Here is a 23,159-nt window from a genome sequence, read left to right as displayed (position 1 = left end):
ATCATGATATCACCATGCAAACCTTTCATTACACACTCATAAAGTGTCACAACACACCCATAAAAGGTCAGTCACATCACGTATGTAAAAGGATCATTTTATCATACAAATGCATGTACATCATCATAATCAATAATATAAATATATATTTTTTATTACATGGATTTCACCAACAATCACACATCACTTAAACGACTTCTTATACCAACATATAATTGCATGAAATTATATTTCAAAATCTCATACATCAGTGTTATGTTGGGTCTATCGAGGAGAATGTTATCTGTGAGTTACACAAACACCAATAACATCTGAGTCAACTATATAAGGAATCGACACTACTATTTACCCAAAATCTTAAGACTATGAGTTAATGGGTCTTTCATCTTTATATAGTGTTCTATTTTCTCATTTCTATCCAATGTGGAATTTAGACTTACTTGAATTTTCAACATATTATAGGTCAACCCTTGACCCTTTATTGTTTGAGTATCACTTATTACAAAGAAGAAAAATTGTATTGATTTCTTTCTTATTTGAACAATATACTTTGTCATTTGAGCATTTATGCTAAAAAGTTTGAACAATATTGAGTTTTGTTCATAGTGATAACTCATGTGTTAAATATCTCATGAGCAATGTCAATTTAGAAACATAAATTTTATTAACATATAGTACAAGAACTTCAATTTTAAAATTGACTCCAAACTACCAATTCAAGCACTCATATGACTATATAACCTTCTTATTGTTACAACATTATTTAAATATATAAATTAATTGAAGTATATATTAAAATTAACTCCCTGATTGAAGAGAGCATGTCTATTAACAAAATCCATCTTGTATATACTTCTAAAATACTACAATTGAAGCTTATGAATTTTTCAATGTGTTAATCTAGACACCATCAACATCTTTCTTTGATCAAAACTTCCAAAGAAAGAAGAATTAGGAATCAAAATAATTATTTGGTCAAGAATTTACTTGATTCACCAACATTTACATCTTGGGGGAGTCAAATAAATTCTTGACTCAATCTCACTAAGTTTTTCAACTTTCTCTCCCACATTTTCAAATTTCTATATATATTTAATGTATGGAAATAATATTATAAGACAGGACATAGAATTTGTGAGAAAAAAAAATGGAACAGATTAAGTATTCTAATCCAATCTATTTAGGTTTGTGTCTTATAACAGAAATAAAAAAATTCATTATATTTTAACTCCAAAAGTGATCTGAATTTCTTTATTTTCTTTCTTTTATTCATTTAATTTATGTTTATGTTTAAATCTCTAATTCAATTTTGTATATAATATTAGTTAGTTATTATAGTTTTTAGTAGATTAGATAATAATTTATTTTTATATTTTTTATTCATGTTTAACTTTTATATATTTATCTTAAATAAATGTTAATATTATGTTTATTATATTAGATCCTTGAACTAATCATTAACAAAACAGGTCACAAAACTAATTTACAATCTGTGTGAAACATGTTAACCCAATCCATTTTTTGGAAGCGAAATATAAATGGATGAATTGTTATCCCTAATAACTTAAGATATAAGATATAAATGTGTTACTTTAAATTCTTACTTCCTATTTATTTCCAGTGACTTAAATTTCTATATATCGTACGAGTGTATTTTTTATTACTAACTATAAGACGAGTATAAAAAGACGATTAAGTAACTAATAAAAATACCTAAATTTGTAACATTTAAAGATTCTATTTCTATTCGTTTGTAACAAGTGAACTACTTTCTTTTTTCATCTAAGTGTAAAAATTAGGCTATTTATTACTATTATTACCTTTGTTATATTTTTAAAATTTTTAAGTAATACAATTGATAATTATATTTATAAATACTTATTTATTTTTTAAATTTAAAAACTAATATGATAATACTAAAAACTTAAAAAAAAATATCTTTAGAGCTTCAATATTTGCTGTCTGTGTCAACACTACCAATTGCCAGTTGCTTTCCACTCTACCCATTTCCCCTTTTTCAATCCTAACATTATCTTTTAGCAAACATGATTTAAAAAACAAAAACAAAATAATATATATATATATATATTCTTTTAACTACTATACTAAAAATATTTAAAAGAAAAGTGCATCAAGAACACTCATTAGCAAGACTTTCAATTTCAAGTAAATAAAAATGCTTACAATGACCCTCATTCAAATGAAAAATGATAAAGATCAAAGGATGTTATTATCTCACAGCTCATGGAAGTACACTAATTATAAGTCGAACCAGACTTTCGAGGAAATTGATTTCAATTTACTTCAGTACACCATTCTATTTCTAGCTATTGAAACAATACTGTGTTTTGATAGTAATGTTTTAAAATTACTATCTGACAGAGAATTTATTTCAATTTTCTGTTTTAAATTTTTTTATTTCTTTGTTTTATGTAAAATAATTAAAAAAATAAGACTGTAAATATAAAAAAAAAAGTTGCACTATAAAAATAATAACTAAATAAAAGGATTTTCTTAAAGAGAGTAACACTTATAAAGAAACGTAAGGATATTCCATTTGGTAGTAAATGTAACAAATGTATAATCTTTATTTATAACACTAATTTTTCTGACTTCAATACTCAGTTATGTATATTAAATTTTACAAGAAAAAGTACAATAATTCATTGTTTTATGGTCATCCCTGATTTGATGCATAATTAATCTCTTTTTTATTGGAGAGAAAGCTTAAATTAAATTGAATTTAGTATACACTATAACCTAATAATTAAGTTTTAATTTTGAATATTAAATCGTTTCTAGACTGGGGAGTGAGTAGTTATGGTGTTGAAGCATTAATTAAATAAATATAAATAAGGGGTGTATGTATTAAATTGAGTTAGATATGAGTTACATCAGTAATCACCAAATTCAAATAATAAGCAGACGCGTGTGAAGTATTCAATTTTCTGTCTATCGTAGCAATTAATTACACTTTTCAATAATTTGGTAACCAAAGCTTTCCCAAATCGTACGTTTTCAAAAATTCTCGTTCAAAATTTTTTGAAAAAAAAAAATAATGGAAGCTCTACCTTCAAGGCTAATTTACAGAATAAGTAATATAAAAATTATTTTACAAATCAGTTGAATTAAATTTAAAATTTACATTTATATAAATAAATATAAACTTGTTAAAAGATAATTTAATTATACAAAATGATTGTATGTATAACATTTGAATTTATTATATATTATAAATTTGAAGTTAATATAAATTCAAAACCTTTTTTTAATTATATACTCAAAATTTAGCTTTGACCATGTGTTTTGTACCTTCATATGCTTTTGTCGAAATTGTTGATTCCAATTTAAAATACAGTGGTAGGGATGGAGAAGCAGTTTTTTTGCTTTTCATGCAACCATAAACGTGCTTGTAATAAACAATGTTGCCTAAGAACATGTAAAACTTTTGTAAAGATATATTAAACTATATTGTTTAATGTCATTTGTATGCAATGTCTTACTCTATCGAGTTTCTAATTAATAATGTGTCGCATATAATAAATACGTTTTAGCAGTTCCTGTGAAGTTAGATGGTGGATGTTCATTATATTATCTTGCAAATGAAATCATTAAGTTTTGTCCACACAATCTTTGATAAGCACACGTCTTTCTGCTCTCTTGCTTGAATACAATCCATGCAAATTATTCCATCATCATTGCTTTTCGTCAACAAATCCACTTACATGCATGTGCTTCGTTGGGTCTTGTTTAATATTCTAAACATGAAAATGTTCGTCAAATGTTCTATTTATAATCTTGATTTCATGCATTAATCCCTATTAACAAATCCAAATGACATGTATAATTTTCACCTTTCTTGTAATAGATTATGAACAAGTAATTGCCTTTTTTTGTAAGATTATCCACGTACCTTTTAATCAAAGTAACAAAATACGCAGTATCATACCTTGTTGTAATTATATTCAATTGGATATTTGATTCATTGACCTTTCTATCATTAGTTTAAGGATGAAGAAAACAATCAAGGTTTTACAAAAGTTAAATATGCAGCTTCAAGTCTTGACCTGCTTTAAAAATAAATAAAAAGAATAGAAATCAAATAAATTAAAATAAGGTTAAATAGTTTTAGTACTCAAATTTTAAATGTGAAACTCAAATACGTCTTTGTCTCAAACTTTGATTATTTTTTTAAAAATAGATATAATCTTCTAAATTCAAGTACGTTAAAACTTTTTGACCTATTAAATGACATTTTTTTATTATATCGTTTGAGTTGTTTTTATTGTTTTTATATGTTTCATGTAACGTCCCAATTATATAATAACCAATATTATATAATAAAGACGTTAACATCCAAATATAGAGAATAGTCGGAGTATGACCTGTAATTAAATATTAAATTACAATCATTCAGAAATAAAAGAAACTGAAAATTTAAACTTAACAGTTTAAATTATTGAACACCACAAGTGTTCGAATAGGAAAAATCCTAACAGACTAAACTGCAACCTCGGGATCCTCTAGCTCTTGCTCCAAGGGAAACTCCTCGACAACATCTGCTCCCATCCAAGTGGATGATCATCGCCAAAGAAACATACCCAAACAGCACACAACACAAACAATGCAAGAGCTAGATATAAAAAGCATGTTATACATATAGCATTGTTAATTCATGTTATCATACTTAGATTCGTATAAAAGAACAATTAGAGCATACTTATTAAACCACAATTCACCCACTCACACGACATGCAAAAGTCATCCAAACATGGTAAACTGACATCACAAGACCTGTTACTTTATACCCGACTTGTTGCTTTATAGACCGAATCATCCGGACCAGAATGATTACCGAGCTATAGCGGGTCTTGCACTCGTGGTGGCTTTATGAAACTTGGGCACTACCGCCCTGGCACTACCGCCTTGTGAAACTTGGGCACTACCGCCTTGTGGAACTTTGGGCACTACCTCCCGGCCACAGTCACGAGGTTAATCCGTTATCACTCACCTTGGATCATATGGAAGCATCCAAGACTAGGACCTCCTGCTACTCCTCACCACATGGTTCAATCCTCTCTACATGAGAAGAAAGACCATTGGAGTTTCAGGATGACCCCCAAAACTAAGCTACCATGTAATCATTCTATACAACCCCAAAACACCACCATGTATCCTCTCCTTGAGGATCATGGAATTACGTCCATGAATTATAATGTTACTTTGAAACTTAACCCAAGTCATGAATAACCAGATACCATCATATTATCACAGTGAATCCAACATTCCTCATACATTCACCTACTTCCCACAATAATCACATCATGTTCAGACGCATAAATTCAAATCCAATACAATAAAATACAATCCTTACAGAAATCGTACAATATGAATATCACAAAATAAATTAACAATACATAATCTGTTCAATAAGATTTAAGTTAAAAACTTGTCGAGTAGACTTCTAGGAAAGAGAGGTGCGTCACAATGGACAACTTAAGTACCAAGTCTTTCCTTAGCCAAAGTGTTTCTCAACTAGTTTTTAACAAATTTCTTATTTACAGATTCAAAACAACAACATATAATATTTACACCGAATTTCAACATAGATGGATATACAGTAAGCATTAACAGTATTCACACAGAATTTCAAGATATTGATAGTAATAAAACAATACTAAATCATAATATAAAAGCATAGAAAGGTTAGCTCCCCTTACCTCTATTCCAGACTTCTCTTACTCCGAATTTGTTTTCCCCGAAAACTCTTCAGAACCTCTACTCTAAAATTTCTTCCTACTCCAAAAACTTCCTAATTCCTTCTTTTCTCATAATTCTCTCTACTTCTTGGTGCAAAAACTTCATTCCTCTTACTTCTATTTATAGGCCAAAATTTTGGCACTATTTAGTTTTTTTTTTTTTTTACTATTCAAAAAATTATATTTTAATTATCCACCACCAAATCTTCTTATCTGCTTCATCAATGCATCGTAGGAAGCCTTATCCACGGAACACTATTCCTTTTTTTTTATTTATTTATTTATTTTTTTTACTATTCACTTTTTATTATTCACTGTTTACTATTCACTTTTATTATTCATTTTTGTTTTTCAAAATCTTCTAAAATAAATTCTCAAAATTTTAAACTCCTTCCTCTGAAATTATTATAATTATCTATCATAAATTTTAATTTTTCTTGCCATAATTTTATTAAATCTAAATATTTTTCATGGGTTTTACATTTCAACTCAAATGTTAACCTGAAATGTCGTTTAACATGTAAAACAAAATTAACGTTGTTAAATTAAAAGAATTATATTAATTTATTTTTAAAATTTGGAAACAAAATGTGTCAAAGTTTGAAACATTGACTAATTTTAATTTTGAGTTCAAATTCAGGGACTACAAATATATTTAACCATTAAAATATATGTTTTCAAATTTTGTTGGTAAAAAAAATTAGAGAATTTGTTATGGCAATTACAAATGTAAAATATAGTGAGACAAAAAATTGTCTGTAGATAATTTTTGTAATAATCACATAAGTGGAAATGAGTTTTTTTTTTTCATATCTAAAGGAAAATTTTCTTTCTACAATGAGTTTTGGTGGGGAAAGGTGATATTAATATATAAAATTAAAATAAGAATGATACGTAGAAATGTTCTTTGTGTCTCTAAGTGTTGGTCCCTTACAAAAAACATGTTATGAAACTTTTATTAGCAAATGTATCTGAGAAAAGTTTTATCCTATTTGAGCTGTCATTATAATTGAAAAGTTAATTGAAAGCCAAAGTTAATGATTTTGCTTAGTTGCAACATTATCCTTGTAATCATTTGAGATTCTGAGTGTATTGAAGATGTTGAACAAAAGACATGGTAACATCCTTTTCACAAATTATTGTTCATTGTTTAAGTTTGTGAAAAATATGTTGTAATTAAGCAACATTGTTCTCAATTCTCTAACGACCAATTATGGAGAGTAAATAATGTTTTGAAATGGCTCATTCGAATATTTGTGATCCAATAAATTTGGCTTCTATTGAAAGTGTACAATACTTCATTATTTTCACTAATGATTGTTTGAAAAAAAAACCTTAAAAGTTTGTTTTTTATTAGAAAAGTTAAAAGTTTTTTTTTTATTTAAAATTTTCAAAGCTCGTATTGAAACTAAAACGAGAAAAATCATAAAGTCTTTTGAAATATTATTTTAAGAATTTTTTGCATAGACAACCAATACACAGTAATTAAAAATCACCATAAAAAGACATAACATCCATTTACTTAAAACTCCTTGAGAAAAAGGTAATTGATAACCCAATAAAATAAAATAATTACTGACCAATAAAAACACAATAAAATATTACGAAAATAAAAAGTGGTGTCTTGATATTTGTTAAGAACTAATACGCGAGTTGGTTGATTTCAACCCAAAAATGTCGCTTTTGAACCACATATGAGAAGACATATTTACATGGTGGAGCAACTTCAAAGGCTCGGGCCAATGGATAATGATGCATGATCATAGTTAAGTGTAATTAAATTTGATATTACTTATTTCATAAAAAAATTGATATCATTTAAGAATTCCACTAGTGCCAGTATCCTAATTTGCCATTACTAAAAGTCACTATATTTAACTTGATAAATATTTTTATATCTTAAACTGATACCAACTTTGATTTTAAAAGTGCTTATATTACGGACATGACAAATCAAGTAAACGAGGGTGTTATTTATTTTCAATGAGTACTAATAATTATATAATATAAATCCACAGAAATTTCCTGACAGATGAAATTCATAAACAGCAACAGAAACAGTTATCCGAGGTAACGAAAACAACTAACGAGAACAAATTCTAAAAGCTCACTTGAATTGGTACAAATATTTTTGAAGAATAGGAGCTATGAGCCTTTTGTAAGCGCTTTCTGTGGGATGAAAACTGTCCCAAAACACATAATCTTCAACATTCGGACACGTAGAATCCAAACTATTGCATAGTATTGCAACCTCTATTCTCCCTGTTCCACAGCATCCAGTGTCTCCCACTTTATACCCTGCACAAAATTCATAATTATTTTATGTTCATTTGATATTATTTTTTACTAAGGATAATTAGTTTAAGGATTGGATACCATATTTTTGGTAATTGAGGATGATGTCGAGCAGAGGGTCATAAACATTGACGAAAACATTTCTGCTACTGGGAAAGTTACGATTGAGAGAACGCAGAAAGTTGGACAATTTGGTGTTAAACAATTGGGCCAAATTGTTGGGCCTTGGTGCACACTTTTTCTCCATTCCTCCACCCACTGTTCTCTGAAATGGCAAACACCCAATTGGAGGTGCACTGAACACTGCAATCCTCCTTGCACCTAACTCATTCAATTCCTTTCAAACCAAACATAAAAGAAATACTTTAAAGACCAATCATATCAAATTTAAAAACTAATACGATATTATGGTTAAACTAATACGATATTACCGTCAAAAAGGTGGAAGCTGAGTTCAGAAGAAGATCAGAGTAAGAAGGAAGATCGTAGAGGAGAGATCGAGTGCGGTAGGTGTTGGAAATGTCACTGCTTCCTGCTACCACGATGAAAAGACTGTTGGCTAAGATAAACTTTGCTCTCTCATCTCCGACCAAACCTTTTACTTTCACTATGTAATCTTTCAACAGATCAAGTTGCCCACTTAACGACATTGATCCCTGATTAATTTTGTTAATTAATCCATCTTTCTTGCATTATTAAATATGCAGATAATTAAGGTGATAAGGTACTATATAGATAGATAGATAGATACCTCTAATATGGAGGTCAAAGGGTCGTATCCTGAGCCACCTGAAGCAAAACAGACCCCTGTCACCAAATCACTAGCCTCGAGATTTGGCTTTAAATATGCTGGCAGAAGCTCCTTGATTCCCAATTCTTCAACTGTTCATAATTTATGTTATGCATCACACCATAAATAACACTACGCACCCACATGCACAACAAAATACTCACATTCTTACAGAGATAAAATGATTTTTCATTAAAAATTAACTTTTATATTAAAAAAATAGTGAATATATAATAATGAGAGATAGTGCCAAATGATAGTAAAACGATTGTACGTAGTATCAAAATATCACTGTTCTTATCACTGCGTGGGAAAAAATAACGTCACTTCCAGCTATTTTAAATAGTGTGAAAATGAAAGTAGAAAGTAAAGAATTTCGGCTATTTAATTTATGATTTTATTATATCTATTAATAATGATGATGATAATTAAATGTCCCTTATTGTATAACATGCATTAATTTGTGAATACTGGGACCCACCGTTCCTGCACATCTGAGGCTGTGAATTGAAAACTCAACGTAGCTCAATAAATACTCTAAAGTACATGCGTCAGGGATATCGAAAATTTCCCTGAATTTTTGTTGTTCTTACTTTATTTTCTGACTTTAAAATATGTTGATTTTACTACGTTAAAATAATTATATTTTAAATATACGGTGAAAGAATAATATAAAAAATTAATGAAATTCAAAATAGAGAGATGAAAATTTCGAAAAATAATTATATTTTTTAATATATATATATATATAGTTGGTGTGAAATACAGTGAGGGGATTTAGAACTAGTGTAAATAAAATGTGCAGTGAATAAATAGAGTAAAGAAAGATAAAAATAAAAATGAAAAATATAGGTGAACAAAATACTTAAAACGCATACTCTATATAGGCAACTATATTTGCTAGGTTTTGACAAGTCTAAAGTGTCGGTCAATTTCTAAATTTAAGAAACTTAATTCTTTCTGTATATAGATTTCTTTTATATATATATATATATATATATATATATATATATATATATATATATATATATATATATATATATATATATATATATATATATATATATATATAAAGACTCTAATAAAATTTTAATTTAATTTTAAATAATTTATATTATTTCACATGATTTTTAATTATTTTTTATAAGTTTTATTTAGTAGAAAATTTTCAAAAGAAATCACTATATTATCCTTAAATGTTTAAATATGTAATTATCTTTTGACCTAAATCAATATTCAGAAAACATGGTTGTTAATTTTTTTTATTTTTTAAATTTATTTATTTTAGAGTTAAGACTATCATTGTATCACATTAACATATTCTAGTAATTTTTTATAAGATTTGAGTTTTAAGTGTAAACTTTTTTACGAAAACTTATATATTGCAGATGTTAATATATCATGTCATGGTAGGATAACATCGTTTCCTTTGTCTTTTCTCTTATTTCCTCTAAAAAAAATAGCTAGGTTTTAATCATTATTGCTTACATAATATTTTTTTCTCTTACATTTTTTTCTCTATATTATTAAGGCATTATTAATTAAAATACAAAAAATGGTTCACTGTATGAACTCTGACTAAAATATGAGCTTTCAAAGTCCTCAATGGCTTAAATGCTATCTTTTATTTATGTCTATCACTGTCGTGACAGTGGGATGATGATACTTTCATTCTGTAAGTGATACCTTCACATGCCCAGATAAGTAGAAAATGAGAGTGCATGCTTCTTTTTATACAATTTTTTTTTTATTACCAGAAGTTGAAATGATTAATATGATAGAGAAAATATAAGAATATTGTTATATCTTAATTTTCGTTTACTGTAAAAATAACAGTTTAAGCATTTTCGTACAAAAAATAATAATTTAAGATACATAATCTTTTCACATTCATTTCATATTATTCTTTTTTATTTTTTATTTTTTTTAAAAAACTATAAAAATTCATTTTTTTATAATCATTTTACTTATTAAACGAATGTCAACGTGTATCATGTTAGTCTTACTCTTTTTCTTTCATAAACACAAAACCAAATTTGTAAATTTATTAAAATTCATTTTTTGCTGACATTTTATCATAATTTTTACAAACATTTACCTGTTTACAGCTGTGTTTAAAAACCTCTTATCTTTTATGGGAATTCGCGTCCATGTTATCGAACTCCATTCAACTATTATAATTCAATATTTTTTTATTTTTACTAATTATCACTAAACTTAATAATTCAAAATTCAATATTTTATTTTTTTTATTTATTGGTTATCACTGAACTTAATTCAATTCATATAGGTGAAGACTTAAACTAATGGACCCATCCGCGTACGGGCTATTATAATGGAAATCTTTAAATAAATAAAAAAAACCAATAAAAAATTCATAAGTAGATATAATATCATATTTTTAAAACCTCCCTTTGCCTCTCTTATACTATTTTCTTCTATATCATCTCTTTCACAATTGCACACATTATTATAATTAGGGGACAAAAGTGAATTAATTTAGCTCACAGTTCATTACATATTTAGTTTGAAATAAATAAGTTCATTAGACTTGTTTTTTATTTTAAATAAAAAAAGATTTTATAATTTTACTAAGTTATTAAATGAATTGACTCATCTAAATATGTTTTTTTTATAATTTATTTCATATATTTATCCTAATAAATTGATTTGAAACTTTTCTATATTTGTCTAAGTATTTATTTCATCAAATATTATAAATACACCAGTTAAAAATTATATTGTCAGCCTAAAAAATAAAATAAACATTCAAACAATTTAAATATTATTAAAGAACCCTCTAGTTTTTAAAAATTCAAATTAAAAACTTACAAATGAATAATAAATAGTTATAATAAAAGATCAAATTGTAAACTCACATAACAGTAATAAATATTTAAAGGAATTGAGTTTAATTAAATTCATATTTCAAAAGAAGAAAAACTAAGTCTTTTTCAAACCCAAACACTTAATAATTAAAATGAGTTAATAAAGTAGTTTAAATCCATTTTAATATTTCTAATTATAATATTTTTTTGAATCAGAAATATATATTGTTTGTCATTTTAAAGCTTTGCAGGAAATGTTGACTTCTTTCACGTAAGGACACATATATCTCTAAAGTATTATCATACAAAGTTTCACACGCGAGGAAAAATGGATTTATCTTCTTTTTTCATTAAGCTGCTAAAATCTGTGTTTTATCAAACAAAGCTGTAACAGTATAAAATAACAGTATAAAATAATGAATGCTACTATCACACATTTTTGCATTTATTTAATATAGAATGTAAAGATGTTATAAAAATGTAAAATTTTATATTTAAAAAAAAATAGTATTAAATAAATGTAAAAAATTAGGTATATGAAAGTATATTTTTTTTCTAAAATAAAATAGCTAGGGAAGAAGATAAGAGATAGTTACCTATAAGGTCTGATGGAACCTTTCCATTGCTGAATCTACCAGTCGGGACGCCACCTTCAAAGTCTCTCCCATACGGAGGGAAATTCGACCTAGCAAACGATGTCGTTCTGTTGTTGTTGTTGCCTGTGTCCACCACTGAATCTCCGAACACAAACACTGCTGGAACAGACACATTCGGTGGTAGTTTCAACACAGCCTTTGTTTTTAAGGAAACAGATAACAGCAACAATGCAAAAGGAAGAAACTGATAGGAAGAAGAAGAAAGAAGCTTAGTGAGATGAACCATGGCTGCTTTACTTCACTTTTGGCAACGTGTTTGACAACATATAACATCACTCTTATTTATAACCTACGTACTCTTTTCATGGAAATAATTATTTTTTTTACAAGCAAAAAGAATTTTATTAAAATAAGATGGACCATTAGTACATTATGTATATACTTTAGATAATCTTATTTAATGTTTTTGTATGTGTAAAACAAATTTTACATCTATTTTTAATATACTTTAGATAATCTTATTAATATTTTGATTAATATCTGAAAAACAATTATTGTTGCTCTCATTTTTTAAAGTGAAATAATTGGTACATGTCGGGTCCTTTAGCTTTCAGGTCATTTATTGCATGAATTTGTTGTTGGCTTGAATAAGGAAAAACAAGACAAATCAAGGAAGCTAATTTTGCCATGAATCATGTTTTTCTTATAATTATATTAATAAATTCTTCTCAATAGTTTACTCTGTTTATTATTTCTGTCTGATTTTTTTAGTGTGGTTGTATAATGAATGAATGATAATGCATGATAAGAATACAACCTTATTGTTTGTGTCTGATTTTTTTAGTTTTTTTCGTGTGGTTGTATAATGAGCGAATAATAATGCATGATATGAATACAACTTCATATAAGGAAAAGAAAAAGTATATTTCTTTTTCATCTCAAATATTTAACTAATAATATTAATTTTACAAAAAATTCAAAAGTAACTGTTGTATTTTGATTTGTATTGTTTTCATTCTTTCGTCAATGTTATAGTTTATAATAAAAGTTTAATACATTTTCCTATAATAATAAAAACAGTCAATTTAATTATTAAATATCATTCTTCTTGTATTGAATGTGAAAATCTAATTGATTTAACAATTGTACGATAAAATATTAGTTTATTTCTAAATTATATAATATAAGTTATTCATTATTTTACATTAATTTTAATATTATTTTATATTACTTATATAATCTCGTTTGTTTACGTGTGAAAACACATAAGTAAAATAACAAAATGAGATAACAATCACAATATCTAATCAATGAAAATGTTAAAAATTACAGAAAATCAATTAAAAATTGTAAAATTTGTAAGTATTTAACAAATTACAAAAATTATAAAAATTTAATTGAAAATTTTCAGATTTATGATCAATTTAAAACTTAGTTAGACCTAAAATATAAATATTAAAACCAAATTTTATGATAAAACTGAATCCTACTTAATCGTTTTTATGAAAATTTTAAATTTAACAGTTAATTTGATGAAATTACTTTAAACAATTTTGGAAATAATTCTACAAAGTTTGTCACGTCTAGGTCTGTAGGTTAAAGTCACTTATAAATTTAAAGATTTTATATATATATATATATATATATATATATATATATATATATATATATATATATATATATATATATATATAATTTTGACTCATCACTGGTTATGTGTTTAACCATTCCAATCATATAGACTATATTTATAAAATTTTGATATTCATCTAAATTCATTAACTGCTTTGTTTGTATTAATGTCAGCATTATTAAAAGACATATTTTGGAATACATATAGCATAAGAATTCTTTAATTATACTTTCATTATTGTTTAATTTTTTCAAACATTATAATTTTAAGAATTTGGCTCTTCTTTCCTATTTTATTTTTACCTTTAATCAATTCATTAAATGTGCAAAGATGCAAGTATCTCTTAACGGAATAAGCGACATCGTTTGATTGGTTACTTTTCCTTTTAACATCATTTTGTTTCTATTGGTAACTTCGTTAACACAGTGTTACATATCATATATGTATCTTGATCAAATAATCCATATAAATAAATTAAATTAAAAATTAATTAGAGGAATAAGGAATATTTTAATAAAGTGATTGAGACAAGAATGAAAGATAAACAAGAAATAGAAATAAGCAACCATAATAATATAGAAAAAGTGATGTTGAAATTGATGTTTAATTGCGTAAATAATATACGACGTATATGATTTTATTAATATATTATCTCCATGTAAATTTCATGTCCTTTACTTTTTGTATTCACATTGCATCTATTTCATAATTTTCATTTGGTATTCGCACTTAATTATCTCTAAAATATTACTTATCTCTTAATTATTATTTTTACATTCACACTGCTCCAATAAAAAAATTAAAAAAAAAAACATTAACTGTATCGAAACATATCTTCAAAGATTTGATTGAAAGAAATTGATTTAAAAATGAACAGTGAAGTTTGATTATTTGTATACAAATTAATAGAGTATGTGCATTGATGGATGGTAGCAGGCTTGAAGGCAGTTGAAGCAGTTGGCACCAGCCTTGCCTGGGCCCTCCTTTTGGGCTGGGCCTCCATCACTACCCAGTAACGTGTGGGTCAGAGACTATGACCTTGACACCACATGGGCCCAGTAGCGTTTGATTTGTGGTACCAAATTTAAGGTTGAGTTGGTCCATGCAGTGTTCTGTGTCTGGTCTATTTTATTGGCCTCAGATGTTCTTTGTATTGCTCTTTTCCATTCTGCATTGCCAAAAATAGTAAGAATAAAATAATAAATATAATTTTTTCCCCATTTTACTAGTAAAAAAACGCAGTAAAAAAATATATTTACGATATAAAATTAGTTTATATCAAAAAATTATTTTTCAAAAGGCAATGGTAATGCACAGGGTACAATTTATATTGATATTTACTTTTTAGAAAAAACTTGTACTTAAACGGACACCATCGTATGAAGTTGTAATCAATGTCTATTTAATTTTAGCTTGACTTTATTTATAGTTAAATGAATACACTTTTAATGTTTTTTAATTAATAAACTTTAATTTATAAAAAAAATGGAAAAAATAATAATAATAAGTATTAATATCTAATTCGGGTTAGCAACTGTGTTTACTAAAAAAGTGTAAGAAGCAATTACTCAAACCTTTAGTTATATTATATATAGTTGAAAATGATAACAAATTTGTAGTTTCAGATAATCCATATCTTCCTGTGAAGCTCATGTTAATATAATATTGTAATAAGTATAAAATAACTAATGTCTCGAAGAAAAATATAAAAAAAAAAATATTATATAAAAGTTTGATTTGATGGTATGCATTGTTAATATACAAGTTTTTATAATATTAACTAGTTAAAACTAGTGACTTATGAACAAATATGGTGTAAAAGTAGTCTATACTATCATTATATATTACATATAGTTTTATCTTATATAAATACTATAAGATTGGAATGCAATATTTTAACTTTGAAAGCTTAGACTAAATATTTTAATTTTTATAAGATATTTTATAGAAGTGACATTTCAAGGTTTAGAGTACGATAATAAAAAGTTTTTTACAAGAATTCTCAATATCTAAAGAAAAATATATGTTTATATTCTCATATCAATAAAAATAAATAAATTGTGAGGAAAAAAAAAGGATTTAGATTGAAATTTACTATTAAAACTAAATTTAATGAGATTTTGTATCTTATATATGTGGTGCAATAGTACCCACTTAAAAAGCAGTATAAGATCTCAAAATAAGACATTGCATTAAAGATGATCTTAACGGTTTTCCTATTAGGCTTTCTTATTATTACTTTACTTATTATTACATGATTAATTGAGATTTATTAAGAAAATTACAATTTCAAGTAATTAATTTCCTTCTTAAAAATGGAGAGAGTTAGAAAATACGACACCAAATAAAGTTTTCACAATGGAGAAAATGCTAAGAAAATGATAAAAAATTTCAAATATGCTCATTATTGATATTTGAAACAACTATTTCAGTATATAAAAGCTATTGTCTCCTTCGTACTGTTATTATTTGGTTGAAGTTGGAACATAACCATCAAGTTAAATGCATATGACATTATAGAAACCAACCATTTATATGGTTGCATTGTACAACAACTTCATAATCAATCACATGTTTTAAGAAAAAAATAAATGCAAGTGTCTTGAAAAAAAAAATGCTCCTCATATATAGTTCAAATAATGTTATTAGACTAGAAAAGAAGGTTGGTCACTTTCGTGCTGTCATTAGTTGTAAGTTGCAACATAACCATAAAGTCTAATAAATTAATATGCATGGATGCATTCATAACCAAAATACATTGCATGTTCTTTCATGATTTTGATGTTATGTTAATTGGTGTATTTCGACAAATTTTTAATGATACATTTTCAAAAAATTTATCATTTCTGCTTCAGAGAGAAACACTAAGTTTTCATGCACATTTGTTTTTTTTTAATTTTGGTTCAGTTATAATTGTTCACATTCAACCAAAATTATAAATTAATTTAAAATCTCTCTTATATACATATGATAATATAAAATTGGATATATAACAATATAAATTACTTTAAATATATAGCCTGTTCAAGCTTTCTGAATAATCATAGAAAGGATAATTATTTTGAATAGCAATACAGAGCCTTAAAAATTTAGTCCTGACTATAATTAGGTTTGTGATCACATCAACATATTATTACAATCTAAAAGTTAAGCAAATAATTTAATTATTTTATTCAATTAAAACTTGTTAAATAAGTTTTAGACTAATTAAAAGTTTAGTTTCTTCTAATTTTAATTGTTTCTTACGATTTTAGGTCACTGTTTAAAAATCCCTAATTTTGATATAATTTTTTAAATTATCATTTATTTATTTATATCTATGATTTTCTTAAAGTATATATTGTAAACCGTGGATTTAATTAAATAAAAAACCACAAAGTAAAATGTATGTAAAAATAAATTCAACTGAAATTATAGAATTTTCTTAAAACATGAAGACAAATTTAAAGAAAAAACAATTAAAATCACATATTAAAATTTTCAAAGAAATCAAAATTATTACTTGTATATTATTTCCTCAATCAAAATTCAGCTCCAAAAAAATGAAAATAACATTAACAAAATGAAGAATGAAGAGGAAAATGTGTAAGTATACTACACCACAAAGAAGCTAAAAATCACCTTTTCCAACTTCTTAATCAGTTTGATTGCCTTATTGTGTATGTAATAATTGCTGAGAGCTATGCTTTATACTTTCCTGAGCTTAATAAGAAAAGATTGTCAATGAAAAGTAGGATTACAGGATTTAGAGTTGTCTTTAGTTTCAATGTTACAATAAAATTTGAGATTTATTCTATTAGAAAGTTATAGCAAATCTATTGAACACTTTTATATGCACCTTAACTCAAACATTACTGTTGGAGTCACTTCAAATGTCAATATAGATATTCTATTCCCTCTTGGAGCCACTGCAGTGTCAAACCCATTACTGTTGCTTAACTTTGGCACACTACTTCCAAGTGTGTCCAGAACTTCCACTGCCCTCTCACCAGCTCTTCCCCAAATGGAACCTCTCTGGGATCCCTGTGAAAAAGAGAGACACCATTGATCAGTGTAAACATCAAATTTCCAATCCAAAGTCTCCATAAGCAGCAACTGTTTGATTTTATTCTGCTCATAGTTTAATAATTTACAGCTAAAGAATTAAACAGTTAACTGTTTGAATGCTGTAAGAATCATACAACAAATCTATGAACTGTTCCAGAGTTAGACTATTCCACCAAAATGTTTTCCATCAGTTAAAAACCATCAATATGCAGTAGAATCAGAACCACTTCTTGTTAATATCTCTAACCTCAAAGGTTACTCTGCAGGATCAAAACAGCTTCACCACTTTCATATTTTAGGCAGCATATCTTCACTCAAAAACAATAATGTAATGGATCTTAATTTTTACGAGCTTCCAATTCATTCATACTTTTGATTCTTAGTACCATCATTCTTAGTCAGCAGACTCACCTAACATATTCAATGAAAGGGTAACAAACATTAATAACCAATTGTATAACTATATTAACCACACCATATCGGGATAGAATGCGAAAAATGAAACCAAAAACCATACATGGATATGATAAAGATGAAATTTCAATCATATATAGTTTATTAATTAAATATGCATCAACCATAGATTTGGCTATTTTAATCATTTGGTCTGAGTTAGCACCTTTTAAGAAATTTGATCATGAAATAAAATAATCTAAACATGCAATCAAAGAAAATCAAATAACCATTTCACCTACCAAAACAACTTTATTTACATCACATAAAAAATCACTTTGGGATATTAATAGAAAAGGGGAAGGAGTAACAGATCAGTGTAATTGAAATATTACAAATCCATCATCAGATATATTGATGAGCTAGTAATCAGTACAATTGAATGAGGAACCTGTTGTAACCACAAAAACACATAAATCATACCATAATAAACATATTAGTGGCCTAATTAAAAAGGTAAAACCCAAATCGAAAAGACACTCCATACATACATCACAATTATGGGAAGATGACACAATATCCTCAAGCTTTTTTGCCAGTTAAGATGTCAATTCCAACAAAGTGACACTTTGGGTGGAAATTTATCTAATTGATAACCAGTTAGCTCAAGAACTGAAATTACTACAACAGATTACAAACAGTACATAATGTCAATAAATAAACAGAAGCGAGTAGTGTCAATAAATCTTCCCTTGGCCATGCGATTTCCAATAGAAACACCGATATCAGAACCACACAGGTACCAAGATAAACACCAATGACTATTATTACTAACAAATTGAGCAAAACTTCTTGGAGTCAGAAATAAAATATAAGGACTTACAATAAATGTAAATAGGAAATATTTCCTATCAATTCAAAAAAAGCTGAAAGAAAAGACAAGCATAAGTTGTAACCTGTTCAAATGTTAATGAAGAAAGTGTCTACTCAAATTTGGTTGTAAATTAGAGAAATAATTACTTTTTCAGAATATAAAGTAATTAGCAATAATATAAAACATGAGGAAAGAACAAAAAGTATGAATTCAATCACTGTCATTCATTTCTCAAACAATCAGCCCCTGGAGTGGGTAGGGAGAAAGTGGAGGTTTCTCAACCTAATTATCCGGTTAGTTCTGTAGTAGTTCAATTTTGATTCCTTAAACATATTCCAATAAAAAAAATAGAACAACATACCCATCATAGAACCCAACGTACCTTAACCATAATACTCACTTATGTATGTCACACTAGCAAGTTGTAAAATACTGACCACCAAAGCACATGGTATACAAGTCCATCAAACTCGGGCAGAGCCACCCTCTATTCCAATAACTTCAAATCTTAGGTCATATGAGCTTCAAGGAATCACCAATAGTCCTTGCAAGAACAGTAACCATCCTTGAAATGATGAAATCTATTAGCATCCCTCAAAATGATCTCCCTTCCAGTAACTTTTGCAATTAATTTAATTGCAGAATGGCAATCACCACAAACCCGCAAATTTTTCATAACTCTAATTTGCATTCCTTTCGGCACTTTTAGAATTCCATATGCTACAGCTAGCTTTTCACTATGATAACCCAAGCTAAGTGTCTTCTCTTCCTCATCCACATCGTGAAGGACAAAGCTACCATCAGGACAATACCCAGCTTCCCTCAACAATCCACCTAACTTCTCCAACATTTTCATGATAATAGGCTGCTCAGGGTGGCCCTTGCTGTCACCCCCGGTGAACATATGTACCTTTTTCTCCACCTCAATCCAACTACAACCAGGCAATTTCATAAAACTCCTAGACTTCATTTTCTTCCTAAGGACTTCAACATCTTTCCATCTTCCTCTGGACGCATACATATTTGAAAGCAAGACTAAAGGTCCAGCATTTTTAGGTTCTAGCTGTGCAAGTTTATCAACGGAAATTTCAGCCAAATCCAGATTCATATGAGTTCTGCATGCTCCCAACAATGCACCCCAAACAATTGCATCAGGTTCCATTGGCATCTTTTGTACTAGTTTCATTGCATCATTAACCTGGCCTGCTCGGCCTAGCAAATCAACCAGGCAAGCATAGTGTTCAATTCCCGGTTCCACTTGATATTTGCATTTCATTGATTCAAAAAGTTCAAGCCCTTCTTTCACCTTGCCACTATAGCTACATGCTGAAAGAACTCCGATGAAGGTAACATCATCTGGTGGAACTCCAGAGGAGCCCATGTTATAAAAAACATTCAAAGCTTCGTCCCCCAATCCATGCTGGGAATAACCCGTGATCATAGAGTTCCACATAACAACATCCTTCAAAGGAAACCTGTCAAAAACACGTTTTGCTCTCACAAGATCGCCACACTTAACATACATTGTAATTAAGACCGAGGCAACATATAAATCCTGATCAAATTCAGATCTCACCAATTGAGCATGCACCTGCCTCCCATGGTCAAGACTGGCCAGGCTGGCACACACAGAAAGAACACTAATTAATGAAGGGAAATTAAGCGCAACCCCTTCTATCTGCATCCTCCTAAACAAACCCAAAGCTTCTAACTCGTACCCTTTCCTCTCATACACCTTGATCAAGGCACTCCAAGTTCCATCATCCCTATCCTTCATTTCCTCAAACACACGCCTTGACTTATCCACCTCGCCAGCAAGCCCAAACCCCATGATCATCTCATTGCAATCAACAACCAGCTTCACCGGAATCATGTCAAAAAGCTTAGAAGCCTCTCTCATCCTCCCACTATGAGTATAACCCATAAGCATAGCAGTCCAGGACACGTCATTCCTCTCCGGCATCACTTCAAAAAGCTTCCTCGCAACATCCACTCTCCCATTCCTTGCATACCCGGAAACCATAGTTGTCCAAGTAACCACATTCCTCCTCGGCATTTGATCAAACAGCTCACGAGCCTCGTCCAAACGACCCTCCTCACAATACCCTCCAATCATGTTGGTAACCGCTACCACATCCTTTTCAGGCATCATATCAAATAGCTTGCGCGCATCCTCAATACGAGCCTCTTGCAGCAACCCGCCGAGCATAACGGTCCACGACACCACATTCTTGTCGGGCATCTGCCAGAAGAGTCGTTCTGCTTCAGCAACATGGCCGTTTCGAACGTAGCCACGGACCATAGAAGTCCACGAAACAACGTTGCGATCGGGCATTGCATCAAATACCCTGCGCGCCTCAAGCAGCATTCCGTTCTTAATGTGGCCTGAGATGAGACCGTTCCAAGATACGGTATTTCTGTGGGGCATTCTCTGGAACAAGAAAAGGGCCTCGCGCGGTTGGCGAGCTTCGAAGTACGCAGCGACCATTGTGTTCCACGAAGAGATGGTTCTGAGAGGGAGAGGCGTTTCGTCGAACACCTTGCGAGCATGACCGAGCTGACCGCTACGCGCGTAACGTGCGATGGCATTAGCAGTAGTGGAGCACAGTGATCTCACTTGCAGCAGCATGCTCCATAACACAGTGGCACGACCATGGTGACCCATCTACATATAAATTCAAATAAATCTATTAAAGGTAGAAAATAATTACATTATCAGAGACAACCTTTGTAGCAGATCTTACGGGAGTTATAAATGCCATTGAGATTACTGTGAAAAAAGGATGGAGAGCTAAGTAAGAGGTGTGCAATTTTTACTTAGCATTGATATATCGAATTAAAAAAATAAAACTCATGACAGTTGCTATGTAGAATCTTTGAACTCGGTCAAAGCAACTGACAAGTGGTTTGGTGTGCGTGCTAGAGTGTAGAAAACTCACTTATTATGTTCCACTCTTGTTTTGCTGCTGCCCCCACACTGGTTAGTTTCCTTCTTTTGAACCGTTTGCCGTCGAGTCACATACCGTCGCCCTCGGTGGTCGTCGTGCGCCCTCGGCAGGTTGGGAATAAAAGCTGCACGATGTTGGATGGAGAAAGGGAAATCACTCCTCCCTGCACTTTGAAGAAAAAATATAATTTTTAAGTCGTATTGGTCAAATCATATTATTTACTTTCTTCTATTTTTTCTATTTTTTTTTCTTACTTCATTCTCTTATTCATTTTCTTAGTAAAATCTGAAGTCGAAAGTTAAATTTAAAGTCTAAAGTTGTGATTTATATTTTTTTTTCATGGAAAAATAAGTTGGAATCCACTCATCCTTAAACAAAGATTCTATTGAGTATATAATTATTTTGTGATTATATAAATTTAGATAAAAATCTTACTGTGTAACTCAATTATTTTGAATTTTCCTAATTTTATCTGGCTTATATAAAAATATTTTAATCTTTTATAATAATTTAATCTTTTAATGACTTTATTTTTGATCAAAATCAAATTATTTTTATAGAGCATGTCTTGTCTTTGCCCTCAGAAGATAAATATACTCACCCCTTCTCAATTTTATATTATATAAACAAGAAAGTATCTTAAAAGAAATAAAAACAAAAAATAATTTTCAATATATTTATCTCAATTCATTAACCAATTCAAGTTATAATATATATGCATTATAATGAACATAATTATAAAAATGGTAATAATAATCTTTAAAATATTATATATTTAGTAAATCAATTATCATTATCCTTTTATACAAATGGAGTTTATTTTGACATTTAATGAATTATTTGATTAATTTAATCATAATATATTTTCACAAACATATTTGTTTCTAAAATAAATATAAAGCATATTTATTTAATTAAACATAATAAAAATAAAAATGAGGTTTGTATTGTTTTTGTATGAGATCTCCAACGTTAATAATAATATATTATTCGTAA

General features: G+C 28.5%; 2 protein-coding genes across 6 annotated transcripts; both read right to left on the bottom strand.

Moving 5' to 3' along the window:
* Positions 1 to 7,712: 7,712 nt before the first annotated feature.
* Positions 7,713 to 12,576, bottom strand: LOC108337713 (GDSL esterase/lipase EXL3-like). The gene is made up of 5 exons (XM_017574287.2): positions 12,269 to 12,576; positions 8,806 to 8,936; positions 8,486 to 8,710; positions 8,136 to 8,391; positions 7,713 to 8,057 (listed from the first exon to the last, which is right to left on the bottom strand). Exons 1-5 carry the CDS (start codon positions 12,552 to 12,554, stop codon positions 7,867 to 7,869), a joined length of 1,089 nt encoding a protein of 362 aa, XP_017429776.1. The 5' UTR covers positions 12,555 to 12,576; the 3' UTR covers positions 7,713 to 7,866.
* A 5,042-nt stretch (positions 12,577 to 17,618) lies between these two features.
* Positions 17,619 to 22,320, bottom strand: LOC108336232 (pentatricopeptide repeat-containing protein At1g56690, mitochondrial). 5 transcript variants are annotated; one of them, XM_052880172.1, is made up of 5 exons: positions 22,155 to 22,320; positions 21,960 to 21,985; positions 19,598 to 21,880; positions 18,196 to 18,359; positions 17,619 to 17,924 (listed from the first exon to the last, which is right to left on the bottom strand). In XM_052880172.1, exons 2-3 carry the CDS (start codon positions 21,975 to 21,977, stop codon positions 19,748 to 19,750), a joined length of 2,151 nt encoding a protein of 716 aa, XP_052736132.1. In that variant the 5' UTR covers positions 21,978 to 21,985; positions 22,155 to 22,320; the 3' UTR covers positions 17,619 to 17,924; positions 18,196 to 18,359; positions 19,598 to 19,747. The 5 variants fall into 5 exon arrangements, with proteins under 5 accessions (XP_052736132.1, XP_017428087.1, XP_017428085.1 ...); XM_017572598.2 differs by having other exon boundaries at positions 19,616 to 21,880; XM_017572596.2 differs by lacking the exon at positions 18,196 to 18,359.
* Between the last annotated feature and the right edge of the window lie 839 nt (positions 22,321 to 23,159).

This window comes from Vigna angularis, chromosome 7 (genome assembly GCF_016808095.1).
Source record: "Vigna angularis cultivar LongXiaoDou No.4 chromosome 7, ASM1680809v1, whole genome shotgun sequence".
In the NCBI taxonomy this organism is placed as follows: Eukaryota; Viridiplantae; Streptophyta; class Magnoliopsida; order Fabales; family Fabaceae; genus Vigna; species Vigna angularis.
Note: the sequence above shows the minus strand (reverse complement) of the source record. Positions and strands in the feature narration are given on the sequence as shown.

Bases quoted from the DNA above. Each gene is read 5' to 3' on its own strand.
- LOC108337713 (XM_017574287.2), bottom strand. From the start codon at position 12,554: ATGGTTCATCTCACTAAGCTTCTTTCTTCTTCTTCCTATCAGTTTCTT. The intron at 8,937-12,268 runs GTAACTATCTCT...AATTATGAACAG, and splicing joins GGTTCCATCAGACCTTATAG to TTGAAGAATTGGGAATCAAG. The intron at 8,058-8,135 runs GTATCCAATCCT...AATTTTGTGCAG, and splicing joins CCTCAATTACCAAAAATATG to GGTATAAAGTGGGAGACACT.